Source organism: Thermobia domestica, chromosome 8 (genome assembly GCF_964235325.1).
Source record: "Thermobia domestica chromosome 8, izTheDome1.hap1.1, whole genome shotgun sequence".
NCBI lineage: Eukaryota > Metazoa > Arthropoda > Insecta > Zygentoma > Lepismatidae > Thermobia > Thermobia domestica.
In genome coordinates this window covers 76,460,399-76,486,034 of record NC_137461.1, presented here as the reverse complement: position 1 = coordinate 76,486,034, position 25,636 = coordinate 76,460,399, and the positions used below count along the sequence as shown (strand labels likewise).

At 35.0% G+C, this 25,636-nt stretch overlaps 1 protein-coding gene across 1 annotated transcript in view; it reads left to right on the top strand.

Moving 5' to 3' along the window:
• The first annotated feature begins 564 nt into the window (after positions 1 to 564).
• The window catches only part of LOC145692178 (methyl farnesoate epoxidase-like), a 66,676-nt gene continuing 41,604 nt past the window's right edge, over positions 565 to 25,636 (top strand). Inside the window, exons 1-2 of the mRNA XM_081767477.1 lie at positions 565 to 595; positions 9,358 to 9,776. Coding sequence (XP_081623603.1) covers positions 565 to 595; positions 9,358 to 9,776 — 450 coding nt within the window. The remainder of the gene's footprint in view (positions 596 to 9,357; positions 9,777 to 25,636) is intronic.

Here is a 25,636-nt window from a genome sequence, read left to right as displayed (position 1 = left end):
AGTTGGAGGCAAGCTAGTAGAAAGCCTGGTAAGGATGTAAAATGTCTTGAAAATATGAAAGAAACCTATTCTTTTTGTTTCAACGAAACTTGTTTAGTTTTGAGGAACGGATTACAACGTAAGGGAAAATGTTCTCGTGAGTTGAAGGACATTAGTCGACGAAAGTCAGCAAAGCTTTGTCTTTCACGCTGAGAACGTTTACTGAATTTTATGTTGGCCGTTATAATGAAATATCTTAAAGTAAAGCAACGTATCGAAAGGATTAACTGATAGTTTTGACTATACAAAAGTACAATATACGATGAAGCCAGAGCAAACTAGACAATAAACGCAAATATGCCCAGTTTCCACTGTAGAAGGCAATTCTGCTTCCCTGATTCTCCAGAGCATCGTTTTTCACCTTCATAAATATTTTGAACATCGCTAAAAAAAGGTGGATATTACTCGTCAGTCCTAATGTTGAAGCCAGATATGCGGCGGTGATTGTGGGGATTTACCAAACGTTAATTTTCAAGCTATGTAAAAAGACGTCAGGAACCTTATCACAGACCAAAACTTAGCACCATGTGGGATATTTGCAAAGCAATCTCTGCTGGTGAGTTTTCACCGAACTTTGTATGAAGAAGTTCGGGAAATTTATTCTATGCCAGATGGATAACTACTGCCAACCAGGATCATAACTTGTGGGGGGCAAGGGTCAACTACCCACCAGGGAAGCTCATAGTTGTTCGAGGGGGGCCCATTCTAAGACAAAATTTTCTTACTCCATATACGACACGAACGTGAAATTATAAACAAAGCATCAAACAGGTTCACTACTTTAGACCTACATAAACAAAACATCACACAAAAGATAGATAAAACAAAAATGCGTCGTGGGCCCATTTCAGTAAAAATATCTACTATTAGGGGCTCTAGAAATAATCTTTATTTTTATGGCTTTGAAATTTGTCAATTATGTCCTCTTAATTAATTTCTTATGTATAGAACGGGTCCACAGGCGTAACAAACGGCCCCGCAGACTTTGCCATGCGGGAGGGCCTACAGACTCCGGGGGCCCATGAATAGTAAAAGAAAGATAGAAGGACGGGACACAAAAATTAGAGAAACTTTTCTAGGGGCCCAAATACGCGTACTAATCCTCCCCCCAGAAAACATCTAAGTTTCAGCGCTGCTGCAAACAGAGTGCTTAGAATGTACATAAGCACTACTAGCCCATCTTCGAACTTGAAAGAGCTGGTTACACTCATCATGGGAAATGTATGCTCCGATGTGGTTTTACATCAAAAGTAATCCTGCTATCAAGGATGCTCCTGTGAATTTACTATAGCTTATCACGGTATTTAAACAATGAACTAAAGCTCATTGGAGCTAGGAAATTCATATTAATGGTTTCTTTGCGTATCCGGAGAATTTATTGGTATCTATGCTCGCCGGTGATAGAAATCATATTCGAAAACTAGCTATGCGTACAATCCTTGACACAAGGTCGAGAATCTCAAACCAAACACCTCCTGTACGTAAATTCAATATTCCAGCAATACACTTTAGTGCTCAGGATTACACTTACTTAATCAACTGAAAAGAAATCGAAGTAACCGAGCCACCCCTGACTTGCTATTTGTTGGAGGAGGATCTGCAGAAATATGTAACGGAATTTTCATCTGTCCTCCTGTCTATTTTCCATTTGCCATGTCATACCCAACTAATCGAGAAGTGCGTTAAAACTGTTACGAAGCTTCGTCTGAAGTGTATAACCTTCGAGTGAAGGGTGTTTTAGCTCGGGATGGATTTATCAGAGTAATACTTTTGGATAGGTCAATTATGCCTACATTCGAAACAAAATCTGGATATAAACCAAAGAGTTACAGAGATAATTTCCAAAGGTTAGGTGGATGGGCGGTACTCTACATGCAGCCACCTCCTCGAAATGAGTTCTGGGAAGCAGCAAAAAGCTGCATTTTAAAAATAAATTCAATGCAAAATTGTTCAGTTTACGTAATATATCTTAATATTATGCTCAATGTATTTTTAGATATTAGTGTGAAACCTAATTTTAAAACTTGTTGGAGGTAACGAAGACAAACAAAAATTATTTTTAAAATCAACGAAATTATACTAGTCACGCGCAAGGCTTAACGTCTAGCAGGTATTATCTGTCAATTCTCGAACATTGTCAGTGTCTTCAATGAATTTTGAGATTCACCGTATATATTCCAAACCTTTAAGGTCCTGCAGGCAATAAGATAAAGGACGAAAATTATTTTAATACCATTGGTGTTATGTTAGTAAGCACAACTCTCCTTTAAAATAGTGTGAGGCGGTTTGACGGATTTTAAAACTTTTATAATATTTTAAGTAAAATTTCGAACGTTACTATAACAACTGCAAAATTTCAGGCTCTTGCGGGGAATGAAGATGCAAATTATTTTTAAAATCATGAACGGTGTAGTTAATCTAGTCATTATGCAACTTTTGTCACCTAGTTCAATTCATTGGACAGCTGTAAAAAAATAATATTTTCAAACAAATATCAAATTTTAATAGAAAGTGCAAAATTTTAAGGCTTTTTTCGGGCAATGAAGATGAAGTTTAAAAAATTATTTAAAAAATCATGAATGTTATAGTAGTCAATACACAACTTTTGACGTCTAGTGCTATTTTGTTGGACTTCTTTTGATAATCGACCTCCTCCTTAGTGTATAGTAATTATGTAGTTTAACAACAACGTCAAAAAAGATAATTTCTGAAACAAAAGTACATTTTGTTTCTTACTTACCGATCACTACTTCAGTTTTAAAGAACATCCGCATCAGCGTCAAGTTTCACAGCGTCGACAACTTACAGGTACAAGTGAGCAGTTGAAGTTAAACTTGATCTACTAACTCTGAAGTTGCTGAATCTATACCCTCAGTGTCTCAAAAGACGACAAACTCGAGATCTGTTAGTATGCAATTCAATTACTGTTAAAAGTATTAACGAACTGCTAATCCCTTTTTCATGTCGAACCACATTCTCACAGGAATAGGTATATAGTCACATAAATATCTAAACAATAATTTTGTTTGTAAATTTTGTCTGTAAATTTTGTGTATTAATCTATTTTTAAAAACGGTCACTCAATGCCAATGTTTAATATAGTTAATTTTACAAAATATATCTACAAGGTGTTATTATGTTCACGTGAATTATTCTTAATATGCAATCACTATTAACGTTCTGGTACTTTTTTAACACGACTCCTTCAAAGTACCATATTCCAACGTTTGGATTTAACGATGCGTACCTCAAGCCTAATTTCTTATTTTATTCCATATTATCACTTGTTCTGCAACAATAATTCGTTGGACTGGTATGTTAATGAAGGCACAACTACATACGGCACGATCTCCTCTGTGGTCGTAAAGATACAGTTGGGTTTAGGTTTCAACTCTACAAAGGTAGTGTGGCTATTTCTTGCCTAGTTTGCTCTGGCTTCATCGTATATTGTACTTTTGTACAGTCAAAACTATCAGTTACTCCTTTCGATACGTGGCTTTACTTTAAGATATTTCATTATAACGGCCAACATAAAATTCAGTAAACGTTCTCAGCGCGAAAGACAAAGCTTTGCTGACTTTCGTCGACTAATGTCCTTCAACTCACGAGAACATTTTCCCTTACTTTGTAATCCGTTTCGCAATAACTAAACAAGTTTCGTTGAAACAAAGAGAATAGGTTTCTTTCATATTTTCAAGACATTTTACATCCTTGCTAGGCTTTCTACTAGCTTGCCTCCAACTCCCAAGAAACTGACGTAAAAGTTAAACTTCTGATTGCCCTCGATCATCTGGTAAATACATTTTGGAACCATAAACCTATTTTTACCATTCCTATCCTATCAAGCAGTTTTCATCACATATTAAATGGTTAAAGCAAAACTGTTCTACTTTTTTTATTACTTAACCAATATTCAACACGTTTGTTTACCTATCTCTACAACAAATATGTTCTTTTCTGCGAATAAAAAACTTCTTCGGCTGTAAATTCTGTTATATTCTTCTCTTTAATATGTAAGGAACTTCCGTAAGTTATCTAAATCTGTCATTCCGTTCATCTTACAAGTTAATTATGCAACTCTTGGAATAAAAAAAGTCGACTGTGCGGACGACCACCTTAAATCGTATAATCTATATCCCATTAACCGAGTGGGATTTAGACATTTAAAACAGTGTATACCAATCTCGTTAATTCTATTATAATGAATATATATTATTTCTTTTTTCTTAGTAGTAGTCCACTTACCTGTGGTACGTGATATTCATGCTTCGATCCCGGCCCAAGTAAGTTTGTGGTGGAAAACATGGTGTCAATGGGTTTTCTGAATGTAGTCCCATTACCTACCACAATTTAAGTCCAAGCAATACATTTGCAGGACGTTAAATTGAAATAGTTTATAAAATTTTTTTCTTGTCTTGTTGCCTTTTCCTGAGAAAGCTTTTCACAGGAGTCCTACAACCCTGCTTACTATACAAGCACTATTACTAGCTTTAATCCTCTTCATACACTCTAATTTTTAATATTGTCTGATAATGCGTGAGTTGGCAGTATGAGGAGATGCGTTGTCGTTATTATTATTCAACTTTGAAAGAAATTCAAGGACGGGTTGAGTTGAACGGTCTTCACCAGGTTATGGCATACGCTGACGATGCAACTTTAATAGGAGATGATATGAGAGCAATAGAAAGAAATACAGAGTCTTATTAAACGCTTGCAGAGAAATATATTTAGAAGTTAATGCAGAGAAAACGAAATACATTTAAGTACGTTCGGTGCGTTATAATATTAAATAATACTTACGGTAGAGCGGATATTTCCAAATAACTAAAATCAATATAAACAGATAAAAATCGTATTCACGAATAAATTAAATGTTGACTAAAAACATTGAATTCATGTTATTATTCAATTCAAAATCTTTTGTCGTCGCGTATTCTGTCAAGGAATGTAGAGCTTAAAATATATAAAGCGATAATAATGCATGTTGCTCTATATGGTTTCGAAACATGGTCGCTTACTCTGAGGGAAGAACATAGACTGAAAGTATTTGAGAACAAGATCCTGAGACGAATATTCGGACCCAAGAGGAACGGGGATGGAGAATGGCTGAAACTTCATAACGGGAAACTACATAATTTATATGGTTTACCCTGCATTGTTAGGATCGTCAAGTCTAAGAGGCTTAGATGGGCGGGTCATATAGCTAGAATGGAAGAAAGTAGAAACGCTTTCAAAGTCTTGACTGAAAGAGCAATCGGAAAACGACCATTAGGAAGACCTAGGCGCAGATGGGAGGACAATATTAAGATGGATCTCGCAGAGATAGGAATAGAAAGTGGAAACTCTGACAAGTTGACTAAGGATAGAAATCCGTGGAGAGCTTTTGTGAACGCGGCATTGTACCTCTGGGTTCCGTAGGCCCTAGAGTTAGTTAATTAGAGTTAGAATGGATTAATATGGAATAGAGTTTGAATTGATTAGTGGGTTAAAAATATTGCTAAAAAGGTAAACAATTAAAGGTTTTAAATAAACAGGATTTAATTTAGAGGCACCGGTAAAATTTAATCTGAAAGGGAGAAAGCACGAATGAAGGTCACGCCGTACCCAATGCCTATCTTTGGGCATTGTAATGTCCTATGAAGTGGTAGAGCGTTCATCTCTGGTACTTGGGGTCCATGGTTTGATCCCAGCCCCCGCCGAATGAAGTTTGCTTTGGACAAAGAGCGTGTGCGTGGGTTTCCTAGCCGTTCTCCCGTTACCTCCCACTTTCTTTATTCCACCATTTCACTCGTTGCTCATCATCACCGTGTTCTTTAGCCTAACCGGCATAACCATGGGACGTACAACTCAAAGATTTCATTTCATTATACAACTGTGTCTCAGAACCCTTACTGTTATGGTCACAAAAAATAATGGTAACGTCACATAGAACTTATTAAAACAGCACGCATTAGGTCATTGTTTCCAAACTAGAACGTTCTGTGAAATAAAGCAAAAGAGAAAAACATATATAGAATACCTGAAGTGTTATATATTCGCACACGGTACATAACATTTTTAATAAATAAGTGCAAGTTTCATTTTTAACCACCTCTATCACGTACTCAAAATTACCCACAACAATAATATGTACCACCAATAATAGAGCTGGAATATTCTAACAGGTCATAGTGCTTTTTGTTTCCATATTTATTGTATGAGGCAAAATTATGTTTCATGGCTGCTTATATTTTTACGATGAATATGGTGGATTTTTACTTTCTAAAATTTATCTTTGTATCCTACAAATGCAATGCAAAGAACACACATGTTACACAAACGAGACCTGGCTTCCCAAATTTTCGAATGTTGTATGGCTCAAGGCTTTTGACAATTGAATGGGAATTTGGGTGGAGCTGGTTATATGCATATATAAGATATCATTATAAGCCCATTTATTACTACTGAAGTTGGTAAATGAAAATTAGATATTATAAAATAATTTTTTGGGCATTCATCTATACTGTTGCAAGCAGCAGTGATCTGGCATTTGAACTTAATAAGTCATCACATTCTCTTTGAACCAAGTTACGAAATAGATAACACGGCATGTTTCAAAATCTAACAGTAAATTGAACGTACTAACCAAGAGAAAATTCCAAAGCGCTTTGAGGTAGGCCTATTCGAAAGCTATTGACAATATATATATATATATATATATATATATATATATATATATATATATATATATATATATATATATATGTTTGTGTCTGTGTGTGTGTGTGTGTTTGTGTGTTTATGTTAATGAATTATACCGGCAAACTGTAAGAGGTGATTTCTCACATCAAAACAAAGAGAAAATGTTCATATGGACCTATTGCGAAAAATGCAGAGTGTCAGAGCGAGGGCTGTCCAACATCGACAGAAAGCTTAATTTAAACATGTCCTATTTCGAATCGCAGTAACTATGGATGGTGTTCCTTAGCTGGAAGTGACGCATACATAATCCAAAAATGCAGATTACATCAATTTTTAATCGGTGTGCTGGGTATTCTGTACATTGTATAATTCTCAAAGATGCTGTCAAAAAAGTATTCAGATATACCCTGAGTTCAAGGAAGGTCCAAAGTAACCAGGAGGTAAGCCCTGACAAAAATCGACTTCCAGTGCTTTGGACGGAAGTCGGAAATTTTAGGCACCGGCAGCTCCATGTGTTTTTGTGTTCGGAATAACATATGATGCAATGTATTTCGTCACGATATATTTCACGTTTTGTCCACTCATATATGTGAAACGGAGCATCGCAGCATACTTTTCCCCGAGAATGAGAGACCGTTCTGTTGATGATTCTTAACACTTCCGCGGCAAATTATTTCGTGTCGGTGCTGTCAAGGATTATCGTTTGCCTACCTTGGACCAAACGTAAGGTCAGAGCATATCTTAAAATTCAGTTGATTACATGCCTGGTAATTTCACCCTGCAGGGAATATTCTGCACACCCATTGAACATTAATTAGATATGCATTTTTGGATTGTGTTTTCGTGACTTCTTTCACTCTGATAAGGACCACCGCTCTACGATTTATAAAATTCGAAATAGGGTCTCTTTAAATTTAACTTTCACGCGAGTTTGGAGAGCCTCTGAAACTATCTATGCACTTTCGCCTAAGGGTCCATAGGAAGTCTTTGAATTATTTTGATGTGAGGACTCACCCCTTGCACTTTCTTGATATAGTTCATTAACACCCTTTATATACACACACAGGGTGTTTCAAAACAACACCGACAAAGTTTTGGAGGTAATTCATGACACCAAGATAAGACAGAAAGTATAGACCAATCTAGGTGAACAAATGCTTCCTCTCGGCTTTATAAGTTGCCGAAAACATGAAAAAGTGACAAAATCGAAAGGTCCAAAGCCCAAAACTATTGAATCTACAGCAATCGGGTCAAACCTACCCTGAGGAAACTATTACGTGCGCTATCCAAAAATTCAAGTTTCACACTCTAAAGGGAGTTTGGCTACGGGCATATAATTTAAAGTACACACCAACTACTCCTGTAAAAATTGTTGCGGAAGTACCAAAGGGTTATGAAACATGGATATTTGGATAGATCACATATTAGTTCCTAAGTGAAGTCTTGACCCGACAACGGTGGGCTCATAGTTTTGGAGCTATGGACCTTTAATGTTCCTTTTTTCAAGTTTTCAGCAGCATAGAAGTCCCAAAGGAAGCATTTTTACACTCAGGTATGTCTATACTCTTTGCCTTATCTTGGTGTCAGGAATCAACTCCCAAATGTTGTTGGTGTTGTTTTCAAACACCTTGTATATTATAATGTTCCTTATTTTTAGATTTCCGTTATAAATTTTGATCTTAAACCTGCAATATAAGACCAAAAACGCCCACGAGAAATGTTGTGTCTATTTAACAATATTACATAGTCCCCAAGCGCCTTCGAACTTTGAATACACTTACAGTGTAAAGTATGTGGCAAGGATTCCTTGTAAGATATGAAAGGCTAAAAGTAGTGATATCTTACCTTGCATGAAAATAAGGGAGAACTGCTTCTACTACTGTATACTGTGATCACGGAGAACGTCTTGGTTATAGATTCAAGACTTGTGATAGGAAAAGGATAATTGTAGGTATCGTTTTGCGGTAAAAGTTCAACATAAGCATACATCTGACTCTAGTTCTATCATATCGTTGACCATTTGGTAGTTACTACCATCTTAGTAAGTACGTTATTAACATACAATTGTATTTTTAATCTTTAAAGTAATTTTATCTCATATTTCATATTGTAAATGCATCCAAATTTGAGGTCGCTTCAGGCTAAATTTAATAATATTCAATTGAAGTAATTCTTCCCATGAATTACTTTGGTAAAGAATCAATTTATGGCGATGGACACATAAAGGCCATAAGAGGCAAGTTGAAATAATTCAATGAAATTCTTTTACGTCCTACGTTTACGTCGGCTAGGCTCAAGGATACGGTGATGATGAGAAATGAAGGAAATGTTGGAATGAAGAGAGCAAGACGAAACGGGAGAACCTCGAGAAAACCCCCGCACACATTGTTTGTCCACTGCGAAGTTCATTTGTTGTTGTGCTGGGATCGAAACAATGGCATCATGCATCAGAAGTAGAAGCCAAAGCTGAAAGATAAGAATATATCTACGGTGTGTAGAAGTGTATATATAATGTTAAGGTATATATTTTCAACACTTTGTTCACAATTTCTTCACACCTAAGTTCAATCATATTGTCCGTATAAATGAATTTTCTAACATTTTTCAGCAATTATTAAATATTTTTCTTCATTTCAGGAATAATGCTTGGAAGTTGGTCTTCATGGTTGGAACAGAGAAGATTATGTTTGAGATCGCTGAGGAATTTGGGGTTCGGAAAGAATGCTATGAACTCAGCTATTACGGATGAATGTTACCGTTTAACGGCAATGTTAGAGCAAACAATTCTGGAATCAGACTGCAAAGGAGTATCGATGGATCGCATATTTAAGGCACCAGTTATCAATTGTCTGTGGAATATTATAGCAGGGCATACGTTTAGTTACAATGATCCACTTTTACTGAAGATATTACATTTGCTTGAAGAATATGAAACAGCACTTTTGAAATCAGTATTCATTCTTAATGCATTTCCATCAGTTCGGTTTGTTGCACCTGAATTTACTTCCTACACTCATCAAATACAAATTAAACAGCTACTTAATAGCTATATTCAGGTAAATGCTTACAAGGTTTCTAGTTTTCATTTTTGCATATCTCTAGTTGGCTTTCATTTTAATATATTACAAACGTATCTTAAGTACTGTTACACTCACATTCAGTTCCTATAATACCTTATTGTCTATAATGTTTAATGTGAATAATAAATTCTCCTGCTAGTTAAAATTTCTGGTGTCATCACACACACACGTAATAGAATTAGAATAGGAAAATAAGTTCTAGCGTATATTCTTTTAATTAGCGTTTGCTATATACTTAATTTACGTGGATTTTACTGAATTTCTATAAATTGGATAGTTTACTGCGGTTTTCCAAAGAATCTTTTTAGGAAATTTTAATCATTCTTATTTACAATGACTAAACTGATTTACAATGACTAAGTAAAAGGAATAAGTTAAAGTGGGACAGCCATTCTTTTGGTGATTTTAATTGCAGTTTCTGTCTTTTCCAGCTATTCATTTGAATATTTTAACGATATAATGCTTCTTTGGTGTATAAAACAGCTCACTTCTATTATTGATAATCATCAATATGTTACTTTCAATTAAACCTTTACGGAAAATCGAGGGTGCGTTAAACTATATAAAGATGCATTTTTTCTATTGTTGCTCAAGAATACTTAGTGAAAGGGAGAATCAGGAGTCCCGTAGGCTGATAGGCTTTGACATTATAACGGACACAGGTGAGATAATCTATGATCAAACAAAATGCCACTTAAAAGTCCCAAAACGCGAAAGTCTTACGATGGTGGTGCTCTTACCCCCTCCAGCGAAGTCTGAAATGACGCCCCTGGTTATACTATGTTACTTACGTAGGGCAATTAACTGGAAAAGTATATGAGCAATCATCAGGAATAGAAGTTAGGTCCAGAGATGGTCATTTTTCCTAACCCTCTCTCACCCTCACCCTCAAATGACGCCCCTCACCCTCACCATTCATCACACTCACCCTCGATTGACGCCCTCCCTTCACCCTCCCTCACACACACCCTCCATTGACGGCATCCCCTCATCCTCCCTCACATTCACCCTCCATTGACACACTCCCCTCACCTTCCCTCACACTCACCCTCCATTGACGTCCGCACACTCACCTTCAATTACTTTATCGCCCTCACCCTCCAACGCAGTCACCCTCAACTACTAAAATGAGGGTGAGGTAAGGGTGAGGTCGGCCTTCATGAGGGCAAAATGAGGGAGGATGACACTCTCTGCCATTGACAAGCAGTCCAACTACATATCGCAGTGACGCATTCGTAGTGACGTTCGAAGTATTTCACCAAAGAGGGTTCAAGAATTAAAAGCAAGTGAAACAACAATAACAACTGAAAAAAGTACCGAGACAGGAAAAACGAAAAATAATAAAGAAAACGAAAAGAACAACAACAAAATAACGAAAGAAAGAAACAATAACCACATTTATACGGAAACAACCACACGCGTGGCCAGACCGACATAAACCAAACTATTCAAAGAATAACAATAACAATAATAAGAATAAGCGTAAAATAACAATAATAACGAAAAACAGAAGGAAAAAGGGAAAGAAAAAAGGACGATATATATATATATATATATATATATATATATATATATATATATATATATATATATATATATATGAATGTATATATAAATCTTTTCACACAAACGTTGGTGTAAAGGAGAAACCGAGCTCTAGTGAGCAAAGGAAAAGGATGCTTGGTGAAAATGAAGGAACCGGGCTCTATGTCCCGGTTGCACACTTGAATATAAAGAAATTGACGCCCTCACCTCCCTCATCCTCACCTCCCTCACCCTCATCTCCCTCACACTCATCCTCAACTGACACCCTTACCCTCCCTCACACTCACCCTCCATTGACACCCTCACACTCACCCTCCCTCAGACATACACTCTATGGACGCCCTCACACTCACCCTCCATTGACGCTCTCACACTCACCTTCAATTACTATCACCCTCACCCTCCAACGCCCTCACCATCAACTACTAAAATGAGGGTGAGGTGAGGGTGAGGGCGGCCCTCATGTGGGCAAAATGAGGGAGGATGACCATCTCTGGTTAGGTCTATGCTGCTTATATAGTATATTAATATATATTTAGGCAACAAAAGTAAACAAATGATTTCTTTATCGCAATAAATATACATATATTCGATTTCGTTATTAAAGTAAATGCATTGACAATTTGTTAATTAGCTGAATTCTTTTTCTTATTCAGTTTATTAAAACACATTGTTTTAAATATGAGCAAAACGTTTAGATATTGGCACTTCAAAGTGTACTTTTGTTTCAGAAATTATCTTTTATGACGTTGTTGTTAAACGTACATAATTACTATACACTAAGGAGGAGGTCGATTATCAAAAGTAGTCCAACAAAATAGCACTAGACGTCAAAAGTTGTGTATTGACTACTATAACATTCATGATTTTTAAAATAATTTTTTAACTTCATCTTCATTCCCCGAAAAAGCCTTAAAATTTTGCACTTTCTATTAAAATTTCATATTTGTTTGAAAATATTATTCTTTTTACAGCTGTCCAATGAAATCGAACTAGGTGACAAAAGTTGCATAATGACTAGATTAACTACACGGTTCATGATTTTAAAAATAATTTGCATCTTCATACCCCGCAAGAGCCTGAAATTTTGCAGTTGTTATAGTAACGTTCGAAATTTTACTTAAAATATTATAAAAGTTTTAAAATCCGCCAAATCGCCTCACACTATTTTAAAGAAGAGTTCTGTTTACTACCATAACACCAATGGTATTAAAATAATTTTCGTCCTTTATCTTATTGCCTACAGGACCTTAAAGGTTTGGAATGTATACGGTAAATCTCAAAATTCATTGAAGACACTGACAATGTTCGAGAATTGACAGATAATATAAGCTAGACGTTAAGCCTTGCGCGTGACTAGTATAATTTCGTTGATTTTAAAAATAATTTTTGTTTGTCTTCGTTACCTCCAACAAGTTTTAAAATTAGGTTTCACACTAATATCTAAAAATACATTGAGCATAATATTAAGATATATTACGTAAACTGAACAATTTTGCATTGAATTTATTTTTAAAATGCAGCTTTTTGCTGCTTCCCAGAACTCATCTCGAGGAGGTGGCTGCATGTAGAGTACCGCCCATCCACCTAACCTTTGGAAATTATCTCTGTAACTCTTTGGTTTATATCCCGATTTTGTTTCGAATGTAGGCATAATTGACCTATCCAAAAGTATTACTCTGATAAATCCATCCCGAGCTAAAACACCCTTCACGCGAAGGTTATACACTTCAGACGAAGCTTCGTAACAGTTTTAACGCACTTCTCGATTAGTTGGGTATGACATGGCAAATGGAAAATAGACAGGAGGACAGATGAAAATTCCGTTACATATTTCTGCAGATCCTCCTCCAACAAATAGCAAGTCAGGGGTGGCTCGGTTACTTCGATTTCTTTTCAGTTGATTAGGTAAGTGTAATCCTGAGCACTAAAGTGTATTGCTGGAATATTGAATTTACGTACAGGAGGTGTTTGGTTTGAGATTCTCGACCTTGTGTCAAGGATTGTACGCATAGCTAGAAATTAATTAAGAAAGAAATTAATTAAGAGGACAATATTGACAAATTTCAGAGCCATAAAAATAAAGATTATTTCTAGAGCCCCTAATAGTAGATATTTTTACTGAAATGGGCCCACGACGCATTTTTGATTTATGTATCTTTTGTGTGATGTTTTGTTTATGTAGGTCTAAAGTAGTGAACCTGTTTGAAGCTTTGTTTATAATTTCACGTTCGTGTCGTATATGGAGTAAGAAAATTTGTCTTAAAATGGGCCCCCCTCGAAGAACTATGAGCTTCCCTGGTGGGTAGTTGCCCCTTGCCCCCTACAAGTTATGGCCCTGGTTGGCAGTAGTTATCCATCTGGCATAGAATAAATTTCCCGAACTTCTTCATACAAAGTTCGGTGTAAACTCACCAGCAGAGATTGCTTTGCAAATATCCCACATGGTGCTAAGTTTTGGTCTGTGATAAGGTTCCTGACGTCTTTTTACATCGCTTGAAAATTAACGATTGGTAAATCCCTACAATCACCGGCGCATATCTGGCTTCAACCTTAGGACTGACGAGTAATATCCACCTTTTTTTTTAGCGATGTTCAAAATATTTATGAAGGTGAAAAACGATGCTCTGGAGAATCAGGGGAGCAGAATTTCCTTCTACATTGGAAAGTGGGCATATTTGAGACTTATTCTGGGGAACATCAATTGCATGTCACTGTCCTTGGTGGGAATCGGACACCTCTTATCACATTTCTCCCCAATAAACACATCTCAAACCATATTATTAGAGGGGACAGTCCCCACAATTGATTAAACATTTCTCTATAGTTCTCTACAATTTTTGAGGACCCACTGTTGGGCCATCTAAATGTCCTTGAATATGACTTAGAATATACAATAAAAATTGAAAACATTTAAGGTTCTTGCGGGTAATGAAGATGAAGTTCAAAAATTATGAAAAAAATGCACGAGTGTTATACTAGTCAATACACAACTTTGGCAACTAGTGCTATTTGATTGCACAACTTTGATTTTTTTCGATCTATTCTACTATACACTTCTTCAAATAAAATTGCACACCTACATTTTTCTAAGTCCATTAAAATTGTGAGTTTAGCTACAGAGATCTCGAAAGACTAGAAACCAAATTTATTAGAAGGAAAAAAGTAGTGAAGCATTCACAACACAATTTGTTGTTTGCATTTTGAAATATTCAGGTCCAATTCCATTATTTAATGTAGTGCTTGTTGCAAAGCATATTAATATCTTTGCAAATACAGAAAATTTCCTTTACTCAAACAACAAACACTGGCTTTTCAACTCATGAAAATCATGGGAAAAAGATATTATTTTATGGATTTCCCGCGCTATTAATTGCAATTAATACAAATGAAACATATCTCCACACTTTGTTTCCACATCCTGGTGGCAGTAACCAAATGGTCTCGGGCGTTCGGCTTCGGATCATGAGGCGCAAGCCGTAGGGATTCTGTAGAGCGTTCCGTATACGTTTGCGTTCGTGTCTGTTTCGATTCTGGTAAGTGTTAAAGTCATGTACGGTGATACTCTTATTTTTTAAAGATAGCCGTCCCTTTTTTCTCTTTTTGGTGGGACTTTAAACTTGACCCTTCTCCAAGTTAGAGTCGGTGTCATATTTATTTTTTAAAAATCCGCTGCTCTTAATTTACAGTTTCGGTTTTATGATTCATTTGAGGGTTTCTTTCGTCAGAAGAAAGTCATGCTATTGAAAGTAGCCAACTTATTGCCTTGGTATCCAACGATTTACCGAAAACACGGATAACTCCCTCTCTAAATTGTTTAATCGTTATCAGGGTAGAAACAGAAAACACTTTTTGTTTTGTAGACCAAAGTACTACAAGTGAGGAAAAATATTGCTCCTAAGATTGGTTTCCCCAAACTCCATTACATATTTTCCTCGTCCTGTGTCAGTTCACCTGGAAAATATCTCCAGAATTACTTAATGGATCTTCACGAAATTCGTTTAGTATGTTAGGGGATCAAAAGTTAGGAATAGAATCCGGTTACAAATGCAATATCCAATCCGTCAGAATTAGAAATAAGCAATTATCACATTTTGCATTCATCACTTTAAAGCAAAATGGTAATTTATTTATATGGAGAAGCTGTATTCTGTATTCGATTAACCATACCAAGAGTATGTTTCATCTATACACTTACCTTTGTATTAAAAGCAGAAGCAGTAGTAGTCCACTACCCAGTGGCGGGTTACCTAATAGCCCCAGTAGGCACGTGCCTTGGGGTGACAAATCTTTTCTACAGAATATAAAAAAAATGTCTTACGTACACAGTAACAATTTAGACCTTTGAAATCAATGTTTCAAATCAATGCTTTGCAACACTTTTGCTTCATACGAAAGAAACCTTGGTGTATTGTATTTATAAGTTATCGAGAAATGTTTCGTCTGCTCTACCTTCTTCAGATTCGGATTGAGGCGTCAATCACTTTGCTTTTTAATCCGTGCTGTAACTATTATCGTCTACAATGACAATAATGCAAGCCGTCCAAGCAACCTCGCTGGTTTCTTCGTCGATCTCTCACCACCCTTGTGAAACCAATGGCCAGACGACAAATTAGACTGTTTGTTTGAAACTCGCATAGTCGCATTTCCTGTACAATGTCAGTCTTTTAAAAAACATAAATAAGACAGAGCGAAAGAAAATACAGATGGTCATTTTTGAGACTGTTGTTAGGTGAGTCAGTGTATCTTTCGCATGGGCTGCAATAGTGATTGTTTTTGATCTGTGTTATTAATCTATTCGGAGCTACTTTTGTTATACGCAGACGAGTAAAATCGCTATAAAATCTCTATTTACCTAGAACTATTGGTGTAATCTCTCAGGAACTCTAGAACTCTTTGAGGGCTACTCAGAAATGTAAAAAATATAGACATGTTATGATTTTTGGTTTTGCGTGAATGTAGCACCGAAACTTTAAAATCGCTATAAAACCTTTATTTACTTAGAACTATTGGTCTAACCTATCAAGAAGTCTAGAACTCTTTGAGTGCTAGTCAGAACTCTAAAAATTATAGAGATTTTAAGTTTTTTGGATTTGCGTGAAGTTAGCACCGAAACTTTAAAATCGCTATAAAATCTTTATTTACCCAGAACTATTGGTCTAACCTATCAAGAAGTCTAGAACTCTTTGAGTGCTAGTCAGAACTCTAAAAATTATAGAGATTTTAAGTTTTTTGGATTTGCGTGAAGTTAGCACCGAAACTTTAAAATCGCTATAAAATCTTTATTTACCCAGAACTATTGGTCTGCTACTCAGAACTCTAAAAAATATAAACATTTTATGATTTTTGGTTTTGCGTGAAGGTAGCAGCGAAACTTTAAATCATTATAAAATATTTATTTACCCAGATCTATTGGTCTAACCTAGGAGGAACTCTAGAAATCTTTGAGTGATATTCAGAGGTCTAAGAAAATATAACCATTTTAAGATTTTTGGTTTAGCGTGAAGATAGCACCGAAACATTAAAATCGATATAGAATCTTCATTTACCCAGAGCTATTGGTCTAACCTTGCTGGAACTCTAGAACTATTTGAGTGCTACTGAGAACTCTAAGAACTATAGACATTTTATGATTTTTGTTTTGCGTGAAGATAGCACGGAAACTTTAAAATCTTTAAAAATCTTTATTTACCCAGAACTATTGGTCTAACCTAGCAGGAACTCTAGAACTCTTTTAGTGCTACTCAGAACTCTAAAAAATATAGATATTTTATGATTATTGGTTTTGCGTGAAGGTAGCACCTAAACTTTAAAATCGATATAAAATCTTTCTTTACCCAGAACTATTGGTCTAACCTAGCAGCAATTCTAGAATTCTTTGACCGCTACTCAGAACTCTAAAAAATATAGACATTTTGAAATTTTTGGGGTTGCGTGAAGGTAGCAGCGAAACTTCAAATCATTATAAAATCTTTATTTGCCCAGAACTAGTGGTCTAACCTAGCAAGATCTCTGGAACTCTTTGAGTGCTACTCAGAACTCTAAAAAATATAGATATTTTAAAATTTTTGGTTTTACGTGAAGTTAGCAGCGAAACTTTAAAGTCGCGATAAAATCTTTATTTTCCTAGAACTATTGGTCTAACGTAGCAAGAACCCTAGAACTCTTTGAGTGCTACTCAGAACTCTAAAAAATATAGACATTTTGAAATTTTTAGTTTTACGTGAATTTAGCACTGAAACTTTAAAATCGCAACAAAAATCTCTATTTACCCAGAACTATTGGTGTAATCTATCAGGAACTCTAGAACTCTTTGAGTGCTACTCAGAACTCTAAAAAATAGACATTTTATGATTTTTGGTTTTGCGGGAAGGTAGTACCGAAACTTTAAAATAACTATAAAATCTTTATTTACCCAGAACTATTGATCTAACCTAGCAAGAACTCTAGAACTCTTTGAGTGCTACTCAGAACTCTAAAAAATATAGACATTTTATGATTTTTTGGCGTTGAGTGAAGTTAGTACCGAAACTTTAAAATCGCTATAAAATCTTTATTTACCCAGAACTATTGGTCTAACCTATCAGGAACTCTAGAACTGTTTGAGTTTAGTCAGAACTCTAAAAAAATATATATAGATTTTAAGATTTTTGGTGTTGCTTGAAGTTAGCACCGAAACTTTGAAATCGCTAAAAAATCTTTCTTTACCCAGAACTATTGATCTAACCTAGCAAGAACTCTAGAACTCTTTGAGTGCTACTGAGAACTCTAAAAAAATAAAGACATTTTCAGATTTTTGGTGTTGCTTGAAATTAGCACCGAAATATTAAAATCGCTATAAAATCTTTATTTACCCAGAACTATTGGTCTAACCTAGCAAGAACTCTAGAACTCTTTGAGTGCTACTCAGAACTCTAAAAGAATATCGATTTATTTAACTTTTGGTCGCCAACTTCACGGGGGTAGTATTTGTGCTTTGCAATAAATAATAACGCAGATATCTAATTCAATGCAACTAGTTTTTGTCTTACTGTATTTTCTGGTGCATTCAGTTGGTTGCTAGTGCGTTTGCGATTTGGTATTTTTTTGTTAATCCAGCAGCATGAAGTTAACAAAATTAAGTGGGGCGGCTTATCCTAAACTTGCAAACGAAAAGCGCAAAAGAGAAACCTTACAGAGAAAGCTTGGTACAGTGGATACATTTTTTAGGCAAAATGAACAAGTGATTTCCGGAAGCAGTTCAGTAACTGAAGTGAAAGCGGTTACATACGGTGAACTGTGAAGCAAAAAGTGTTGATAATATTGTGGGTTTAGCGGAGGAAGAAAGTGCACTTACATTACTGTCTCCTAAGTTCCTAGAAGATAGTGATTGTGAGAATGAAATTGCAAATTTCGTTAGTGACGATCCTGCCGAGTAGTGTCTGAATGAGTCTACAATTAACATTCTTCTAAGACGTGGAATTAATGAGAATACTGAAAACGACTTTTCTAAGTCGCAGAGATTCATAGCAGGTAAGACAAAATTTTTAAATAAGAGTGCTTTATTTCTTGTAAATGGCTAATCAATTTTGTGGAATTATTTGGTATTTCGTGTAGCACCCACCGTTTATACTGCATCATGTAGGTTGTTCAAAGGCAAGACAATCATCGCAACTCACGGCATATCAGACTGGAAAAAGCGTTTCAAATATTCTAGCATCACACAAAATCTGAAGAACACAAAAACTGCGAGTGGCACTCTTAATAAGGCAGAAATCTGTTGGGAACTTGGAGAATAATTTTCAATCACATATTGAGACAGAACATATTTACTGGGTCAGTGTCTCAAGAAGAGTTTTGTGTGTCATAAAGAAGGTGACAAGTCGTGGGCTTCCCTTACGTGATCACGAAAAAAATTCAATTATCTGCACAGCGGGCAATACATGATGTTTTTAGAGCGTATTGCCGAGTTAGTTGCATTCCTTGTGTAACACATTGAACCCTAATGGAAAGCCGGGGAAAGATCATACTTGTCTTCTATAATTTGTGATGAAGTGATTGAACTGCTTGCTGATAGAGTGAGAAAAGAATTTATTTATGACAAAACAAAGCAAATATTTCTCCATAATAGTTGATTCAACTCCAGATATTTCGGATACTGATCAGTTAGCTTTTGTGTTAACTGAATGAAGAGGGTAAACGTGTTTGTAAATCGAAGTCACAAGTCCGAAAACATAGCCGAAGCTGTAATAGATATTTTCACCAGACATTCTATTGACCTTACGAATTGCAGGGATCAGTGTACGACAATGCCAGCGATATGTCTGGGGCATATACATGTTTACAGACTCGAATTAAAGGAATAAATTCTAAAGCGCATAATGTGCCCTGCGCAGCTCATTCTTTGAATTTGGTCGGAAGTAGTGCAGCAAACAGTTGCAGGGAAGCATGTTCGTTTTTCACTATGCTTCAAAATATTTACATTTTTTTAGTTCAAGAAAACGCTGGAATTTACTGGCTTCTTTCATGTATCCAGGAACGAAGACACTAAACTCTTGATCACAGGCACGTTGGTCAGCACGAGAGGAAGCTTGTACATGTATATATGAAAACGGGGATAGTGTAATTCAGACCCTTACTCATGTAAGCGATGATCTTTTTGCGAAACCTCTATTTCTAATTGATGCCTTATCCCTCTTGAATCAACTATACATTCTGGAAACAGTTTTCATGATCACTTTTTGGAATAATATACTGCAAAGATCCCAGAGTGTCACCGTGAAATTACGAAGTGTCAACATAAATTTGACAATAGTACATGATTTATTTGAATCACTTTTGAACTTTATAAGTTCTCTTCGTGACATGTTCGACTCTTGTGAGCAAAAAATTCATGGAGAAAACTGATAGAGATTACGAGTTATAAAAGGTTTAGAAAACGTAACATTCAAGCCGATGAAGTAAGAGACACTGAGGTTGTTCCAACAGGAAAAGCAAACTTTAAAGTTGAGATGTTTCTTTCTATTTTTGGCAAATTGCACGTTGAATTAATTCGAAGAAAGGAAAGCTATAAAATAAAGTCTGACAACTTCATGGTTTCTGGAAGTTCTTCTTTGGGTCATTTCTGAACGCGCAGTTAACCTCCAGGCTGCATATGAAATAGATCTAGAATCAACATGTCCAAATGAATGTGTATATTTTGCGGGACTTCTGAAAACAAGAGGAATCTGTGACTCACCAGCAGAAATGTTAGTATTTATACGGAAACAAAAGTTGCAGTCTGTTTCCAAATGTGGATATTGCATTAAGAATATTTTTGTGTACTGCTGTAACAAACTTTCCAGATGAACGTTCGCTTTCGGATCTAAAAAGACTGAAGACTTATCTCTGTTCAACCATGTGTAATAAAATACTGAACGGGTTATCTATTCTCCACATCGAAGCAGACATCTTGAGTGATGGACACATCAGCTTTGAAGAAATTATACACAAGCTTCCAGCAACCAAAGTGAGGCGAAATCAGCTTCATTTATGAATTTCATTTCTCAATACACTACGTAATTTTAGGTATAGCACATATATATATAAAACGAATTGTTTGTACTATGCCTATTACTTTTATTATTGATTTTTATCCTTCGCTTTTTATTTCAGTATGTTCACTAGTTTTATAGTATCCTGAAAATACTGCAAATATTATTTTTTCTTTTGAGAAGGGTGCACATTAAGTTTGTGCCTAGGGCGCCGACGAAGCTTAATCTGCCACTGCCAATACCACTTTAAGTTTCAGTATTGAACTACACAGAACAAAAGTGAAAGAGATAGCAAGAAGAATCTTTTAATCGATTTAGTGCTTTGGCAATAGTAAATTACTTCTGTTTAACCACCTATTTAAGCTGAAAGGTTCAGATATACACCATATTGTTTTGTTTAACATTGATAATGATAGAATGATAACCGCATTAGATAGCAAAAAGCGATTTCCTGTGACAGAAGATCGACAATTTTCGGTTTTAACGGTGGTCCTATAAAGTAAAAATGGTCCAAAAATATATTTCGTCTGAACTCCAGTCTCCCTACTACAACCGGACATGGTGATATCTACTACCTCTTCAGGTTTCAATATTAATTAATAAAATGCCAAGCCACACAAAGCATTCTTCACTTGATGTAGACGTGTCACTGTATAGTGTTATAGATCGAAAAATTTGTGAATGATATTTTTTTCTGTCGAACTAAGTACACCCATATTATATTGTAATGGTTGCCCGTACACAGAACGCAAAGGGGTAGTTTGTAATGGCATGTATACTGTATAATAGATTATGGTCTCGTGTATATGGATAGATTCATCCTCCATGGGAAAAGTATTCAATTTTTACAGTGTTTCTCAGTCTTTCTCTTAAGTGCACAGACTTTATTTCAAATAGTTAAAAGTCCAGTGAGATTTTCATCTTTCTCTCGTTCGCTTTCACGTTTCAACCCAACAGTTATTGGTCCTGCCTTTGATTCAGTTTAAGTCAGTAGTTCGCGAACTTGGTGTTGTTGACAGGTTTCAGTAGACTCCGCGAATTATTTAATGATGTAATTATAAAATCATAATTAGTACTTTGACACCCGACTTTGTTGAAAATAATTGGCGTTGGCTTATGTTTAAAAAGTTCAACCAAACTAACACGGTCATGCAAAAAGTAGATCTATGTTCTTACTTTCGCTCAGCTGTAAAATATTAGTGCATCTACCAAGTTCGCCGGTATTCTTGATACACTAACTGGAGACTCACATGTCAGTAAGAATCTAATTTATTTGACTTCTAGATTGACACTAAAGGAATCTCTATCTGAAATATTGGATTAGTTGATTCTGTAAATAGTGTTTTATAGGTCCGGATATTGTTATTAGAATAATCAGTGCCATTCCGTATGTGGACTAAGGCGGACATTTCCTCCAGATAAAATGTTACTACGAAAATTATCAATTTGCCATTTCGAGTACATTCTTCAAAATAAAAAAAAATATATATTTAGAGATGATGAACCATCATTTTCTAAGGCACTTTAACAAGTGTTGCCATTAACCCTAGCAACACCAAGGGGGTTTCTAACATTTCTAATTGCATAAAAATATCTGAAAAAATTTGATATTGTCAAGCTTGATGCCATTAATCAAAAGCTTGATCCCACATATCAGATATCTATATTGTACATTTGAGTACATGTAGCTCCAATTGTGCGCAACACAGTACCACTACACTTCACTATTATGCTTAGTGATAATATTACATTTTAAATATGTGTACACTTGTGTATGGTGCTATTTCAAACAAAATATATATGCTGACTTGGCAACACTGCTTCATCTATGGCAACACTGCTTCTGGTCTTTGAAACGACATTTTGTTATTTTTATATTGTGCAAATTGTGTTTTGATTGCTTTAATGGTTTTCAAGATACTTACTTTAAACATAAATTTAAGACATAATTCTTTTGGATACTCAAATTTTGAAGCCCTCTAGCTCCTATCCTTCTGGTCCATAGCACCTTAAATTTTGCTTATGTTCATATCTCATGATGCTCTATCTGATGGGTTATGCGGCAATTAGATTTTGGCGACAACTTATGGGAGATTCCCGTGTGAGGTCGAGTCCAATAATTGGGTGTTAACTGCTCTTTCAAGGGTAGATGACATTTTGCCACAAGTCCCGTTTTATTTTACGTCACAATAACTTACGTAAACAGAATATGTTAACTAAGGATTGTTTGGGACGATTTAAACAACACTAAATAATAGTAATAATGATAATCAGCAGCAACAATTAAATTACAATAAGAATTACTGAAGTAATAAAATTTCTTGATGAAAATTAATTGACGCGACGGAACTTGAACCATTGCCTGTTTCTTGGTAGCTTTGTATAGTTTCGCAACATGCACGAGTTTACCCCGGTGATTTTAACAGACATTTGTCCGCAGAGAAAACGCAAATTCACAAGGTTGCCACTATATATTTTAAATTTATATTATCAAAAACAATCACGCTATTTCTAGTGCAAAGTCGACTTATGTTTTTAAGTTTATATGTACATAATATGCACACATGTGAACTATATAATTTAATTTATATATATATATATATATATATATATATATATATATATATGAGAAAAGCGACTATTTTTTCAGAAATTAACAGCAAAATACTGCCTTCAGAAAAAGGTAAAAAAACTAATCAATAATAATTTTATGTTCATCTACAGGCACCCCACTTTCAGTTAATCACCATATAAAAGTGGGATATGTATATCTTATTAAAATATATACGAGGAAACAACACTACTTTTTCTGGGAAAGATGATCAAAATATTCCCTCATATAAAGCTAATAAACGTAAAGTGCCAAGTTCAAAACTAATTAACTGATAATTTTATATTCATTTACAGGGTCCCCACTGTCAGTTTTTCACCGCATAAAAATTGGATATTTATATCTCATTAAGATATGTACGAGGAAACAACAATAATTTTTTAGATAATGATGAGCAAATATTCCCTCATATCAACCTAAAAAACGTACAGTGCAAATTCAAATCTAATGAACGAATAACTTTATATATTCATCTACTGGGTCCCCACTCTCAGTTTATCGCCATATAAAAGTGGGCTATGTATATCTCAATAAAATATGTACGAGAAAAGAACACTAATTTTGGGGGGAAAGATGAGCAAAATATAACCTTATATGAAGCTAATAAACACACAGTGCCAAGATGAAAACTAATAAAATAATAATTTTATATTCATCTACAGGGTCCCCACTTCCAGTTTCTCAACATATAAAAGAGGGCTGTGTATATCTCATTAAGATATATACGAGTCAAAGAGACTAATTTCCTCGAAAAAAAATGCAAAATATTCCCTCATATGCAACTAAGAAACGTACAGTGTCAAGTTGAAACATAATAAACTAATAATTTTATATTCATCTACAGGGGCCCCACTTTCAGTTTTTCAACATAATTGTAAGGTATGTATATCTCATTAAGGTATTTAAGAGGAAAGAACAATAATTTCCAGATAATGATCAGCAAAATATTCCCTCATATAAAGATAATAAACGCACAATGCGAAGTCCAAAACTAATAAACTGATTATTTTATGTTGATCTACAGGGTACCAACTTTCAGTTTTTCAACATATAAAAGTGGGCTATGTATATCTAATTAAAACATATACGGGGAAAAAATACTAATTTTTGAGCGAAAGATGATCAAATTATTCCCTCATATAAAGCTTTTAAACGAACAGTGCCAAGTTCAAAACTAATAAACTAATAATTTTATATTGATCTTCAGGAACCCCACTTTAGGTTTATCACCATATACATTTGGGATATGTATATCTCATTATGATATGTACGAGGAAAGAATAATAATTTTTCGGATAATGACGAGCAAAATATTTTCTCATATCAAGCTAAAAAACGAACAATGCCAAGTTCAAAACTAATGAACTAATAATTTTATATGCATATACAGGGTTCCCATTTTCAGCTTATCACATTATAAAAGTGGGCTATGTATATATCATTAAAATATATACGAGGAAATTTGACTAATTTTCCCGAAAAAAAAAACAGCAATATATTCTCTCTCTTATCCAACTAATAAACGTACAGTGCTAAGTTCAAAACTAATAAAATAAACATTTTATATTCATTTACTTAGAACCCACATTAAGTTTATCATCGTACAAAAGTGAAATATGTATATCGCATTAAAATATGTACGAGGAAGAACACTAATTTCTTGCATAGTGATAAACAAAGTATTCCTTCATATTAAGGTGAAAAACGTACAGTTTCAAGTTCAAAACTAATAAAGTGATAATTTTCATTCATCAACAGGGTCCCAACTTTCACCTTATAAAAGTGGGCTCATCTCATTAAAATATCTCATTAAAATATATACGAGGAAATAACACTATTTTTTTCAGGGAAAGTTGAGCAAAGTATTTGCTCATATGAAGCTAATAAACGCAGAGTGACAAGTTCAAAACTAATAAAATAATCATTTTATATTCATCTACTCTTAGTTTGTCAACATATAAAAGTTTGCTATGTATATCTCATAAAAATATATATGAGGAAATGAGAGTAATTTTCTCGAAAAAATCAGCAAAATATTCTCTCATATCCAACTAAGAAACTACAGTGCCAAGTTCAAAACTAATAAACTAATAATTTTATATTCATCTATAGAGAATCCACTTAAAATTTATCAGCATGTAAAAGTGGGATATGTATATTTCATTAAA